General features: G+C 40.0%; 1 protein-coding gene across 11 annotated transcripts in view; it reads right to left on the bottom strand.

The window, feature by feature from the left end:
- The window catches only part of RYR3 (ryanodine receptor 3), a 1,083,635-nt gene that overhangs the window by 646,680 nt on the left and 423,657 nt on the right, over positions 1 to 13,298 (bottom strand). For all 11 annotated transcript variants that reach the window (XM_053697970.1, XM_053697969.1, XM_053697973.1 and 8 more), the window contains 2 exons: positions 9,824 to 9,910; positions 2,488 to 2,714 (listed from right to left, as the gene is read on the bottom strand). In XM_053697970.1, coding sequence (XP_053553945.1) covers positions 2,488 to 2,714; positions 9,824 to 9,910 — 314 coding nt within the window. The remainder of the gene's footprint in view (positions 1 to 2,487; positions 2,715 to 9,823; positions 9,911 to 13,298) is intronic.

Here is a 13,298-nt window from a genome sequence, read left to right as displayed (position 1 = left end):
AACTTTTTCTTTCCCCATAGATATCAATGGGGCTGCGTTATGGAGCTTTTGTTTCTGCGATCGCAGGTGTTAGGCATTTTTTTAGCCGACTCTCCCCAATGATGTCTATGGGGAAATCGTGCACGAGCACGTCAAAACACCACTTGTATTTGGGTGCGGTATGGAGCTCAACGCCACCATATCGCCCGTGCAAAACCTTTAATAGCAGCGATATAGGGAGGTTAAAAATACAGCTGCTTTTGTGGCGGTCGTTAATTTCCCTACAGCTAGATTTAGAGTTGGGCGGTAGCCGTCAAAACCAGCGTTAGAGGCTCCTAACGCTGGTTTTGGGCTACCGCTGGTATTTAGAGTCAATCATTAAAGGGTCTAACGCTCACTTTGCAGCCGCGACTTTTCCATACCGCAGATCCCCTTACGTCAATTGGGAATCCTATCTTTTCAATCGGATCTTTCTAACGCCGGTATTTAGAGTCGTGTCTGAAGTGAGCGTTAGAATTCTAACGACAAGACTCCAGCCGCAGAAAAAAGTCAGTAGTTAAGAGCTTTCTGGGCTAACGCCGGTTTATAAAGCTCCCGCTTGGGCTTGGATGAAGATTTTGGAGCCTGGAACGCTCGGTGATGCCTGGCATGGTGAAGACAAGGTAGGAAGATCTTCAGGGGCTTAGTGTTAGGTTTATTTAAGGGGGGTTTGGGTTAGATTAGTGGTATGTGGGTGGTGGGTTGTAATGTTGGGGGGGGTATTGTATGGTTTTTTTTACAGGCAAAAGAGCTGAATTCTTTGGGGCATGCCCCGCAAAGGGCCCTTTTAAGGGCTGGTAAGGTAAAAGAGCTTTGAACTTTTGTAATTTAGAATAGGGTAGGGCATTTTTTTATTTTGGGGTCTTTGTTATTTTATTAGGGGGCTTAGAGTAGGTGTAATTAGTTTAAAATTGTTGTAATATTTTTCTTATGTTTGTAAATATTTTTTTATTTTTTGTAACTTAGTTCTTTTTTATTTTTTGTACTTTAGTTAGTTTATTTAATTGTATTTATTTGTAGGAATTTTATTTAATTTATTTATTGATAGTGTAGTGTTAGGTTTAATTGTAGATAATTGTAGGTATTTTATTTAATTAATTTATTGATAGTGTAGTGTTAGGTTTAATTGTAACTTAGGTTAGGATTTATTTTACAGGTAATTTTGTAATTATTTTAACTAGGTAGCTATTAAATAGTTCTTAACTATTTAATAGCTATTGTACCTGGTTAAAATAAATACAAAGTTGCCTGTAAAATAAATATTAATCCTAAAATAGCTACAATATAATTATAATTTATATTGTAGCTATATTAGGGTTTATTTTACAGGTAAGTATTTAGATTTAAATAGGAATAATTTATTTAATAAGAGTTAATTTATTTAGTTAGATTTAAATTATATTTAACTTAGGGGGGTGTTAGTGTTAGGGTTAGACTTAGCTTTAGGGGTTAATACATTTATTATAGTAGCGGTGAGCTCCGATCAGCAGATTAGGGGTTAATTATTGTAGGTAGCTGGTGGCGACGTTGTGGGGGGCAGATTAGGGGTTAATAAATATAATATAGGGGTCGGCGGTGTTAGGGGCAGCAGATTAGGGGTACATAGGTATAATGTAGGTAGCGGCGGTATACGGAGCGGCAGATTAGGGGTTAAAAAAAATATGCAGGTGTCAGCGCTAGCGGGGGCGGCAGATTAGGGGTTAATAAGTGTAAGGTTAGGGGTGTTTAGACTCGGGGTACATGTTAGGGTGTTAGGTGCAGACATAGGAAGTGTTTCCCCATAGAAAACAATGGGGCTGCGTTAAGAGCTGAACGCTGCTTTTTTGCAGGTGTTAGGTTTTTTTTCAGCTCAAACTGCCCCATTGTTTTCTATGGGGATATCGTGCACGAGCACGTTTTTGAAGCTGGCCGCGTCCTTAAGCACCGCTGGTATCTAGAGTTGCAGTGGCGTTAAATTATGCTCTACGCTCCCTTTTTGGAGCCTAACGCACTGAAAACCCAGCCCTTCTGTGAACTCTAAATACCAGCGGTATTTAAAAGGTGCGGCAGAAAAAAAGCAAGCGTAGCTAACGCACCCCTTTGGCCGCAGAACTCTAAATCTAGGCGCTATAGCGCTCAAACCTCGTAATCTAGCTGAATGTGTTAATAATGTGTTTTCAATATAGTACGGGTGAATTGAATTTTCAAAAGACTCTTTTTGTTTGTTTCTTGCATTTTCCATACTTTCCCAACTTTCTCAGCATTGGGGTTGTACATACAGTGTGTATATACAGTATATATATATATATATATATATATATATATATGCACACACACATATATATATATATATATATATATATACATACACACAATACAGTAATTATGCCAATGACCAAGAAAATTGGGAAGATTATTTTGCACATTTTTTGAAAAACATGTTAAAGAGATCTAACAGAATAAATCCTGAGTCGGAAGTCAGAGACTCACCTGTTCTCTTCTGGGATATGTAGCGCCATCATCTGCAGGGGCTCCAAACACTGTACTACCCAGCCATGCCTCTCACTCACTCGCTCTGTCTCCACCTTCAGAAAGATGTTTGGCATTCGACTCCATAAAACTGGCGTAATAGTTTGTACATCCAGACGAGGTGGGCACTGTGGTACTGGGTTCTTTTCCTCACTTTTAAATATTGCAGCAGAAAGCGGCATTGTGTTCTGTTCCCCAAAAACACAAAATATGCAAGATTAGATCACAAGAAATGGACAAGAATCACAAGTCTTAGCAATTACTTTGGCTTATTTGGACACAAATTTTCACACAACAGAACAAAAGTAAAAAAGATAACTACAAAACTTTATATGAAAAATAAAAAAATAAAAAATACAAAACAGCCTCAAAAGAGAGAATAGGCAAACAAGAACAGTTTGAACATAAAAGACTCAAGAGGCTTTTTAAGGGTGGTGTCCATAAAGTGCTAATTAGTGTATATTTTGCTAACAAACTGATAGTTTTAAATGCTTTTAAAAACATTTATTTTGAATGAAGACCTTTTGCAATGCAGGCGCATTTGTAAAAATAAATAATGAACGTTGCTTTAATAAAAAGATTGTAAGAAGTAAAACTTATATGGAATGAGAGAAGCATTTGAAGGAAGCACAAAAAAATAAAGTGGCGTAATATCCGATTACAGTCTTCAAACATTAACATTTTACACAAATACCAACTTGAAATCACACAAAGAAGATCAGTTGCTCTGAAAATTAGATGCACATTCCTTTCTCTTGAAATAATTCTCTTGAAATAATTTTAAGTGGGAAATGAGGTGGGTGTTTTATTTGTGCACCTTTACAGTGCCTTCACCATCTCCAAGATTATAAAAAAAGCACTAAGAACGTGGTACCAAATATTACTAAACAGTAATAAAAACAGAATTTATGTTTACCTGATAAATTACTTTCTCCAACGGTGTGTCCGGTCCACGGCGTCATCCTTACTTGTGGGATATTCTCTTCCCCAACAGGAAATGGCAAAGAGCCCAGCAAAGCTGGTCACATGATCCCTCCTAGGCTCCGCCTTCCCCAGTCATTCGACCGATGTAAAGGAGGAATATTTGCATAGGAGAAACCATATGATACCGTGGTGACTGTAGTTAAAGAAAATAAATTATCAGACCTGATTAAAAAAACCAGGGCGGGCCGTGGACCGGACACACCGTTGGAGAAAGTAATTTATCAGGTAAACATAAATTCTGTTTTCTCCAACATAGGTGTGTCCGGTCCACGGCGTCATCCTTACTTGTGGGAACCAATACCAAAGCTTTAGGACACGGATGAAGGGAGGGAGCAAATCAGGTCACCTAGATGGAAGGCACCACGGCTTGCAAAACCTTTCTCCCAAAAATAGCCTCAGAAGAAGCAAAAGTATCAAACTTGTAAAATTTAGTAAAAGTGTGCAGTGAAGACCAAGTCGCTGCCTTACATATCTGATCAACAGAAGCCTCGTTCTTGAAGGCCCATGTGGAAGCCACAGCCCTAGTGGAATGAGCTGTGATTCTTTCAGGAGGCTGCCGTCCGGCAGTCTCATAAGCCAATCTGATGATGCTTTTAATCCAAAAAGAGAGAGAGGTAGAAGTTGCTTTTTGACCTCTCCTTTTACCAGAATAAACAACAAACAAGGAAGATGTTTGTCTAAAATCCTTTGTAGCATCTAATTAGAATTTTAGAGCACGAACAACATCCAAATTGTGCAACAAACGTTCCTTCTTTGAAACTGGATTCGGACACAAAGAAGGCACGACTATCTCCTGGTTAATGTTTTTGTTAGAAACAACTTTCGGAAGAAAACCAGGTTTAGTACGTAAAACCACCTTATCTGCATGGAACACCAGATAAGGAGGAGAACACTGCAGAGCAGATAATTCTGAAACTCTTCTAGCAGAAGAAATTGCAACCAAAAACAAAACTTTCCAAGATAATAACTTAATATCAACGGAATGTAAGGGTTCAAACGGAACCCCCTGAAGAACTGAAAGAACTAAATTGAGACTCCAAGGAGGAGTCAAAGGTTTGTAAACAGGCTTGATTCTAACCAGAGCCTGAACAAAGGCTTGAACATCTGGCACAGCTGCCAGCTTTTTGTGAAGTAACACAGACAAGGCAGAAATCTGTCCCTTCAAGGAACTTGCAGATAATCCTTTCTCCAAACCTTCTTGAAGAAAGGATAGAATCTTAGGAATTTTTACCTTGTCCCAAGGGAATCCTTTAGATTCACACCAACAGATATATTTTTTCCATATTTTGTGGTAAATTTTTCTAGTTACAGGCTTTCTGGCCTGAACAAGAGTATCAATGACAGAATCTGAGAACCCTCGCTTTGATAAGATCAAGCGTTCAATCTCCAAGCAGTCAGTTGTAGTGAGACCAGATTCGGATGTTCGAACGGACCTTGAACAAGAAGGTCTCGTCTCAAAGGTAGCTTCCATGGTGGAGCCGATGACATATTCACCAGGTCTGCATACCAAGTCCTGCGTGGCCACGCAGGAGCTATCAAGATCACCGATGCCCTCTCCTGATTGATCCTGGCTACCAGCCTGGGGATGAGAGGAAACGGCGGGAATACATAAGCTAGTTTGAAGGTCCAAGGTGCTACTAGTGCATCTACTAGAGTCGCCTTGGGATCCCTGGATCTGGACCCGTAGCAAGGAACCTTGAAGTTCTGACGAGAGGCCATCAGATCCATGTCTGGAATGCCCCACAATTGAGTAATTTGGGCAAAGATTTCCGGATGGAGTTCCCACTCCCCCGGATGAAATGTCTGACGACTCAGAAAATCCGCTTCCCAATTTTCCACTCCTGGGATGTGGATTGCAGACAAGTGGCAGGAGTGAGTCTCCGCCCATTGAATGATTTTGGTCACTTCTTCCATCGCCAGGGAACTCCTTGTTCCCCCCTGATGGTTGATGTACGCAACAGTCGTCATGTTGTCTGATTGAAAACCGTATGAACTTGGCCTTTGCTAGCTGAGGCCAAGCCTTGAGAGCATTGAATATCGCTCTCAGTTCCAGAATATTTATCGGGAGAAGAGATTCTTCCCGAGACCAAAGACCCTGAGCTTTCAGGGGTCCCCAGACCGCGCCCCAGCCCACCAGACTGGCGTCGGTCGTGACAATGACCCACTCTGGTCTGCGGAAGCTCATCCCCTGTGACAGGTTGTCCAGGGACAGCCACCAACGGAGTGAATCTCTGGTCCTCTGATCTACTTGTATCGTCGGAGACAAGTCTGTATAGTCCCCATTCCACTGACTGAGCATGCACAGTTGTAATGGTCTTAGATGAATTCGCGCAAAAGGAACTATGTCCATTGCCGCTACCATCAAACCTATTACTTCCATGCACTGCGCTATGGAAGGAAGAGGAACAGAATGAAGTATTTGACAAGAGTTTAGAAGTTTTGATTTTCTAGCCTCTGTCAGAAAAATCCTCATTTCTAAGGAGTCTATTATTGTTCCCAAGAAGGGAACCCTTGTTGACGGAGATAGAGAACTTTTTTCTACGTTCACTTTCCACCCGTGAGATCTGAGAAAGGCCAGGACAATGTCCGTGTGAGCCTTTGCTTGAGGAAGGGACGACGCTTGAATCAGAATGTCGTCCAAGTAAGGTACTACTGCAATGCCCCTTGGTCTTAGCACCGCTAGAAGGGACCCTAGTACCTTTGTGAAAATCCTTGGAGCAGTGGCTAATCCGAACGGAAGTGCCACAAACTGGTAATGCTTGTCCAGGAATGCGAACCTTAGGAACCGATGATGTTCCTTGTGGATAGGAATATGTAGATACGCATCCTTTAAATCCACCGTGGTCATGAATTGACCTTCCTGGATGGAAGGAAGAATTGTTCGAATGGTTTCCATTTTGAACGATGGAACCTTGAGAAACTTGTTTAGGATCTTGAGATCTAAGATTGGTCTGAATGTTCCCTCTTTTTTGGGAACTACGAACAGATTGGAGTAGAACCCCATCCCTTGTTCTCCTAATGGAACAGGATGAATCACTCCCATTTTTAACAGGTCTTCTACACAATGTAAGAATGCCTGTTTTTTTATGTGGTCTGAAGACAATTGAGACCTGTGGAACCTCCCCCTTGGGGGAAGCCCCTTGAATTCCAGAAGATAACCTTGGGAGACTATTTCTAGTGCCCAAGGATCCAGAACATCTCTTGCCCAAGCCTGAGCGAAGAGAGAGAGTCTGCCCCCCACCAGATCCGGTCCCGGATCGGGGGCCAACATCTCATGCTGTCTTGGTAGCAGTGGCAGGTTTCTTGGCCTGCTTTCCTTTGTTCCAGCCTTGCATTGGTCTCCAGGCTGGCTTGGCTTGAGAAGTATTACCCTCTTTCTTAGAGGACGTAGCACTTGGGGCTGGTCCGTTTCTGCGAAAGGGACGAAAATTAGGTTTATTTTTGGCCTTGAAAGACCTATCCTGAGGAAGGGCGTGGCCCTTGCCCCCAGTGATATCAGAGATAATCTCTTTCAAGTCAGGGCCAAACAGCGTTTTCCCCTTGAAAGGAATGTTAAGCAATTTGTTCTTGGAAGACGCATCCGCTGACCAAGATTTTAACCAAAGCGCTCTGCGCGCCACAATAGCAAAACCAGAATTTTTCGCCGCTAACCTAGCCAATTGCAAAGTGGCGTCTAGGGTGAAAGAATTAGCCAATTTGAGAGCATGAATTCTGTCCATAATCTCCTCATAAGAAGAAGAATTATTATTGAGCGCCTATTCTAGCTCATCGAACCAGAAACACGCTGCTGTAGTGACAGGAACAATGCATGAAATTGGTTGTAGAAGGTAACCTTGCTGAACAAACATCTTTTTAAGCAAACCTTCTAATTTTTATCCATAGGATCTTTGAAAGCACAACTATTTTCTATGGGTATAGTGGTGCGTTTGTTTAGAGTAGAAACCGCCCCCTCGACCTTGGGGACTGTCTGCCATAAGTCCTTTCTGGGGTCGACCATAGGAAACAATTTTTTAAATATGGGGGGAGGGACGAAAGGTATACCGGGCCTTTCCCATTCTTTATTTACAATGTCCGCCACCCGCTTGGGTATAGGAAAAGCTTCGGGGGGCCCCGGGACCTCTAGGAACTTGTCCATTTTACATAGTTTCTCTGGAATGACCAAATTCTCACAATCATCCAGAGTGGATAACACCTCCTTAAGCAGAGCGCGGAGATGTTCCAATTTAAATTTAAATGTAATCACATCAGGTTCAGCTTGTTGAGAATTTTCCCTGAATCTGAAATTTCTCCCTCAGACAAAACCTCCCTGGCCCCCTCAGACTGGTGTAGGGGCCCTTCAGAACCAATATCATCAGCGTCCTCATGCTCTTCAGTATTTTCTAAAACAGAGCAGTCGCGCTTTCGCTGATAAGTGGGCATTTTGGCTAAAATGTTTTTGATAGAATTATCCATTACAGCCGTTAATTGTTGCATAGTAAGGAGTATTGGCGCGCTAGATGTACTAGGGGCCTCCTGTGTGGGCAAGACTGGTGTAGACGAAGGAGGGGATGATGCAGTACCATGCTTACTCCCCTCACTTGAGGAATCATCTTGGGCATCATTTTCTCTAAATTTTGTGTCACATAAATCACATCTATTTAAATGAGAAGGAACCTTGGCTTCCCCACATTCAGAACACAGTCTATCTGGTAGTTCAGACATGTTAAACAGGCAAAAACTTGATAACAAAGTACAAAAAACGTTTTAAAATAAACCGTTACTGTCACTTTAAATTTTAAACTGAACACACTTTATTACTGCAATTGCGAAAAAGTATGAAGGAATTGTTCAAAATTCACCAAAATTTCACCACAGTGTCTTAAAGCCTTAAAAGTATTGCACACACAAATTTGGAAGCTTTAACCCTTAAAATAACGGAACCGGAGCCGTTTTTGTATTTAACCCCTTTACAGTCCCTGGTATCTGCTTTGCTGAGACCCAACCAAGCCCAAAGGGGAATACGATACCAAATGACGCCTTCAGAAAGTCTTTTCTATGTATCAGAGCTCCTCACACATGCATCTGCATGTCATGCTTCCTCAAAAACAAGTGCGCAATAGAGGCGCGAAAATGAGACTCTGCCTATGATTAGGGAAAGCCCCTAGAGAATAAGGTGTCCAATACAGTGCCTGCCGGTTATTTTACATAATTCCCAAGATTAAAATAATTCCTCAAGGCTATGGAGTATAAAATATGTTTATATATAAATCGATTTAGCCCAGAAAATGTCTACAGTCTTAAAAAGCCCTTGTGAAGCCCTTTTTTTCTTTCTGTAATAAAAATGGCTTACCGGATCCCATAGGGAAAATGACAGCTTCCAGCATTACATCGTCTTGTTAGAATGTGTCATACCTCAAGCAGCAAAAGTCTGCTCACTGTTCCCCCAACTGAAGTTAATTCCTCTCAACAGTCCTGTGTGGAAACAGCCATCGATTTTAGTAACGGTTGCTAAAATCATTTTCCTCTTACAAACAGAAATCTTCATCTCTTTTCTGTTTCAGAGTAAATAGTACATACCAGCACTATTTTAAAATAACAAACTCTTGATTGAATAATAAAAGTACAGTAAAATAATACAGTTAAACACTAAAAAACTCTAAGCCATCTCTGTGGAGATGTTGCCTGTACAACGGCAAAGAGAATGACTGGGGAAGGCGGAGCCTAGGAGGGATCATGTGACCAGCTTTGCTGGGCTCTTTGCCATTTCCTGTTGGGGAAGAGAATATCCCACAAGTAAGGATGACGCCGTGGACCGGACACACCTATGTTGGAGAAATACTAATTTATGCTCATATGTTTGATTAATATATTCTCTCGTAATGTTACTGATGTTTACAATAAATATATATAGTATAAATTTATTAATTTTGGTTTATTCATTTATTTTGCAGAGATGGATTTGAATTCATGAAAGTTCCTTCAAGGTGAGTAATGAGTAATTACTACAGTAAAGGAAAGATAATTGGCACGTGATTTCAAGACAAAACACAGAATAATCAGACTACGTAAGACCCACGCCATTCGAAATGGTAGAACAACTGTAGACTAATTTGCTGTAAATTCTGCTGGGTAATTTATTGAACGTATCTTGATCATTTTACTTTGGTCTCTTTTAATATTTTGTATAAGAAAGCTTGTGTTATCTATGTATTTAAATAGCAACACTGCAAAATATGTAGATGGTATTTAAAATGATAATATATTGTCTGAAGTCAAATTAAATGTTTCTACAGTATTTCTTGCATTGTTGACAAATATTAGACAGAAACAATACCTTTAGTTTTCCAAGCTCAAACTGAAAGAGGTTTGTGCTGGTTGGCTGCAGAAAGACTGCGGGGAAGAGTTTTGTGTTCGGCTCCACCTTAAGGGGATAAAAACAGGAGATCTCAAACCAAAGCACAGTTTGTTTAGCAGAAATAATCAGTAATTTATTTGTCACCACGGTGCAATACTCCAGTGCCCAAGTTACTCAAGTTAAGTATCCCATAAGTAAATATAGTGTCAACACCAAAATATGTATGGATTCATTAAATCAGATTATAACAGATTTTCAGTGCCTTTTCCCTCACACTTTTATATTTATATCTATTTCGCAAAAAAAAATTTGTTTAAAACTACAGGTAATTTATTAAGCACAAGAGTTGGGAGTTTTTCTGCTTTCAAAATGTGTTATGACAGTTGTACACACGTTTTTATAGAAATAGAAAGTTGTTTTACTATATTTGATATGTAAACAAAATTATGGGATAGATTACGAGTGGAGCGCTAACTGTTGCGACCAAACAATAAGGATCTTATCCCAACTCTTTGCGCGCGTCGGAAGTAGCGCACGTATTACAAGTTGAAAGTAAATGCGTTTACTTGAGCTCAATTGAATTTAACATGTGATTTTAAAACAAATTACAATAAAAAGTTATAAGGGCTCAAAGATATGAGGTCTCAGGTGTTAAAAAAGGACTGCAAAAGGCTTTAAACATAGAGATACATACATATACATGTCAAAATATTCATATGTATATATATATATATGCATGTACATCTCTATTTATGTATGTATATGGGTATATATGTATATACAGACATATATACATATATAAACACATAAAGACGTATATATATATATATATATATATATATATATATATATATCTGATGGGTTTTAGGTAAAATATATATTTATACCTATATATATATGATTAAATATAGGTATAGATATATAATATATGTATAGCATACATATATTATAAATCTTTACCTATATTTAATCATCATATGTGTAGTTATGAATAAACAGAACATATTCTTCATGTGATGAACATTAGAATGTGAAATAACAAAATGTATGCTTATCTGATAAATGTATTTATTTCCAGGCATGGAGAGTCCATGACGTCATTCAAATTACTAGTGGGATATTCGACTCCTGGCCAGCAGGAGGAGGCAAAGAGCACCCCAGCAAAGCTGTTAAGTGTAACTTACCTTACCCATAATCCCCAGTCATTCAGCCGAAGGAAAATGGAAAAAGAAGAAACACAAGGGTGAAAAGGTGCCTTAAGGTTTACTCAACAAAACTGCCAAATTATAATTAAAAGAGAGGGCGGGGTCGTGTACTCTCCATGCCCGTAAAGAAATAAATTTATCAGGTAAGCATAAATTTAGTTTTCTGTCCTATGGCATGGAGAGTCCACAACTTCATTCAAATTACTAGTGGGAACAAATACCCAAGCTAGAGGACACGGAATGAACAGGGAGGGAGAACAAGGCAGGAGGATCTAAACAGAAGGCACGACTGCTTTTTAGAACCTTTCTTCCAAAAGAAGCCTCAGCCAAGGCAAAAGTATCAAATTTGTAGAATTTGGAAAATGTATGCAGAGAGGACCATGTTGCCGTCTTGCAAATCTGTTCCACAGAAGCTTCATTTTTGAAAGCCCAAGAAGGGGAGACAGCCCTAGTAGAATGAGCCGCAATTCTCTCAGGAGCTGTCCAGCAGTCTCATAAGCCAAACGAATCAAACTTCTCAACCAGAGAGACAGAGTAGTAGAAGTGGCCTTCTGACCCTTACTCTTTCCAGAGAAAACAACAAACTTGGCAGAAGATTGTCGAAAATCTTTAGTAGCTTGGAAGTAAAACAATAAGGAGCTTATTCCGACTCTTTGCGCGCGTCGGAAGTAGCGCACGTATTACAAGTTGAAAGTAAATGCGTTTACTTGAGCTCAATTGAATTTAACATGTGTTGGGATATTGTGACTTCAGAGATATGGTTAGCTCTGACGCTTGACTAAAAAGTTGTACAAAAAAAATAATAAAGTTACACTCATAATAACATATAATAAAAATGATTTTAAAACAAATTACAATAAAAAGTTATAAGGGCTCAAAGATATGAGGTCTCAGGTGTTAAAAAAGGACTGCAAAAGGCTTTAAACATAGAGATACATACATATACATGTCAAAATATTCATATGTATATATATATATATGTATGCACATCTCTATTTATGTATGTATATGGGTATATTCTCTCAGGAGCTGTCCAGCAATCTCATAAGCCAAACGAACTAGGTTAAGGCTCCAAGGAGGAGCAACAGGTTTAAATACGGGCCTGATTCTGACCAGGGCCTGAACAAAAGCTTGAACATCTAGTAAATCTGCCAGATGTTTGTGCAAAAGAATAGATAGTGCAGAAATCTGACCCTTCAGAGTACTGACTGACAAAACTTTTTCCAGACACTCCTGAAAAAAAGATAAACTACGGGGAATACTCACCCGACTCCAGGAGAAACCCTTAGATTTGCACCAATAAAGATATTTACGCCATACCTTATGGTAAATTTTGCGAGTAACAGGTTTGTGAGCCTGATGCATAGGCCCCTATTTAACAAAGGTCTTGCGGGCCTGATCCGACAGTGTGGATCAGGTCCGCAAGACCTCGCTGAATAGGGAGAGCAATACGCTCTCCGTATTCAGCATTGCACCAGCAGCTCACAAGAGCTGCTGGTGCAACGCCGCCCCCTGTTGACTCGCGGCCAACGAGCTGCAGGGAGGTGTCAATCAACCCGATTGTACTTGATCGGGTTGATTTCCGGCGATGTCTGTCCGCCTGCTCAGAGCAGGCGGACAGGTTCACTGCTTTATAACTGCTGTTTCTGGCGAGCCTGCAGGCTCGCCAGAAACAAGGGGCATCAAACTCCATTTGGAGCTTGATAGATAGGCCCCATAGTATCAATGACCGCTTCAGAAAAACCAAGTCTAGACAGAACTAGGTGTTCAATCTCCAAGCTGTCAGTTTCAGAGAATCTAGATTTGGATGGAGGAATGGACCCTGAATTAGAAGGTCCTTCCTCAGTGGTAACCTCCAAAGAGGTAGAGATGACTTCCTGACCAGATCCTGCAAGGCCATGCAGGAGCTATTAGAATTACTGATGCTCTGTGGTTATAGATTATGTCCCATTCATGTATTCTAAATTTAATGGGTATAACCCACTTATACCTTTGAGACATGTTATTTTGTCCTCTGTGCCAGTGTGCTTCTGTTGCACGTTCTTGTTGATATGTTGAATTAATTCTCCTGATATGTTATCAGACATTACCTCATCGTAATATATGTTATTATCATTATGTACATATCCACAGGCCATTATGGGGTCTTTCTTGTGCCAATATAACCAAATATACCATATCTCTACATATTTTGAATTTAATGTATTCTCAAAAAAAGGTTATATGTATTAATTTTCCTTGCCTTATAT

Source organism: Bombina bombina, chromosome 1 (assembly GCF_027579735.1).
Source record: "Bombina bombina isolate aBomBom1 chromosome 1, aBomBom1.pri, whole genome shotgun sequence".
Classification (NCBI taxonomy): Eukaryota; Metazoa; Chordata; class Amphibia; order Anura; family Bombinatoridae; genus Bombina; species Bombina bombina.
This window is presented reverse-complemented; position numbering and strand designations above follow the sequence as displayed.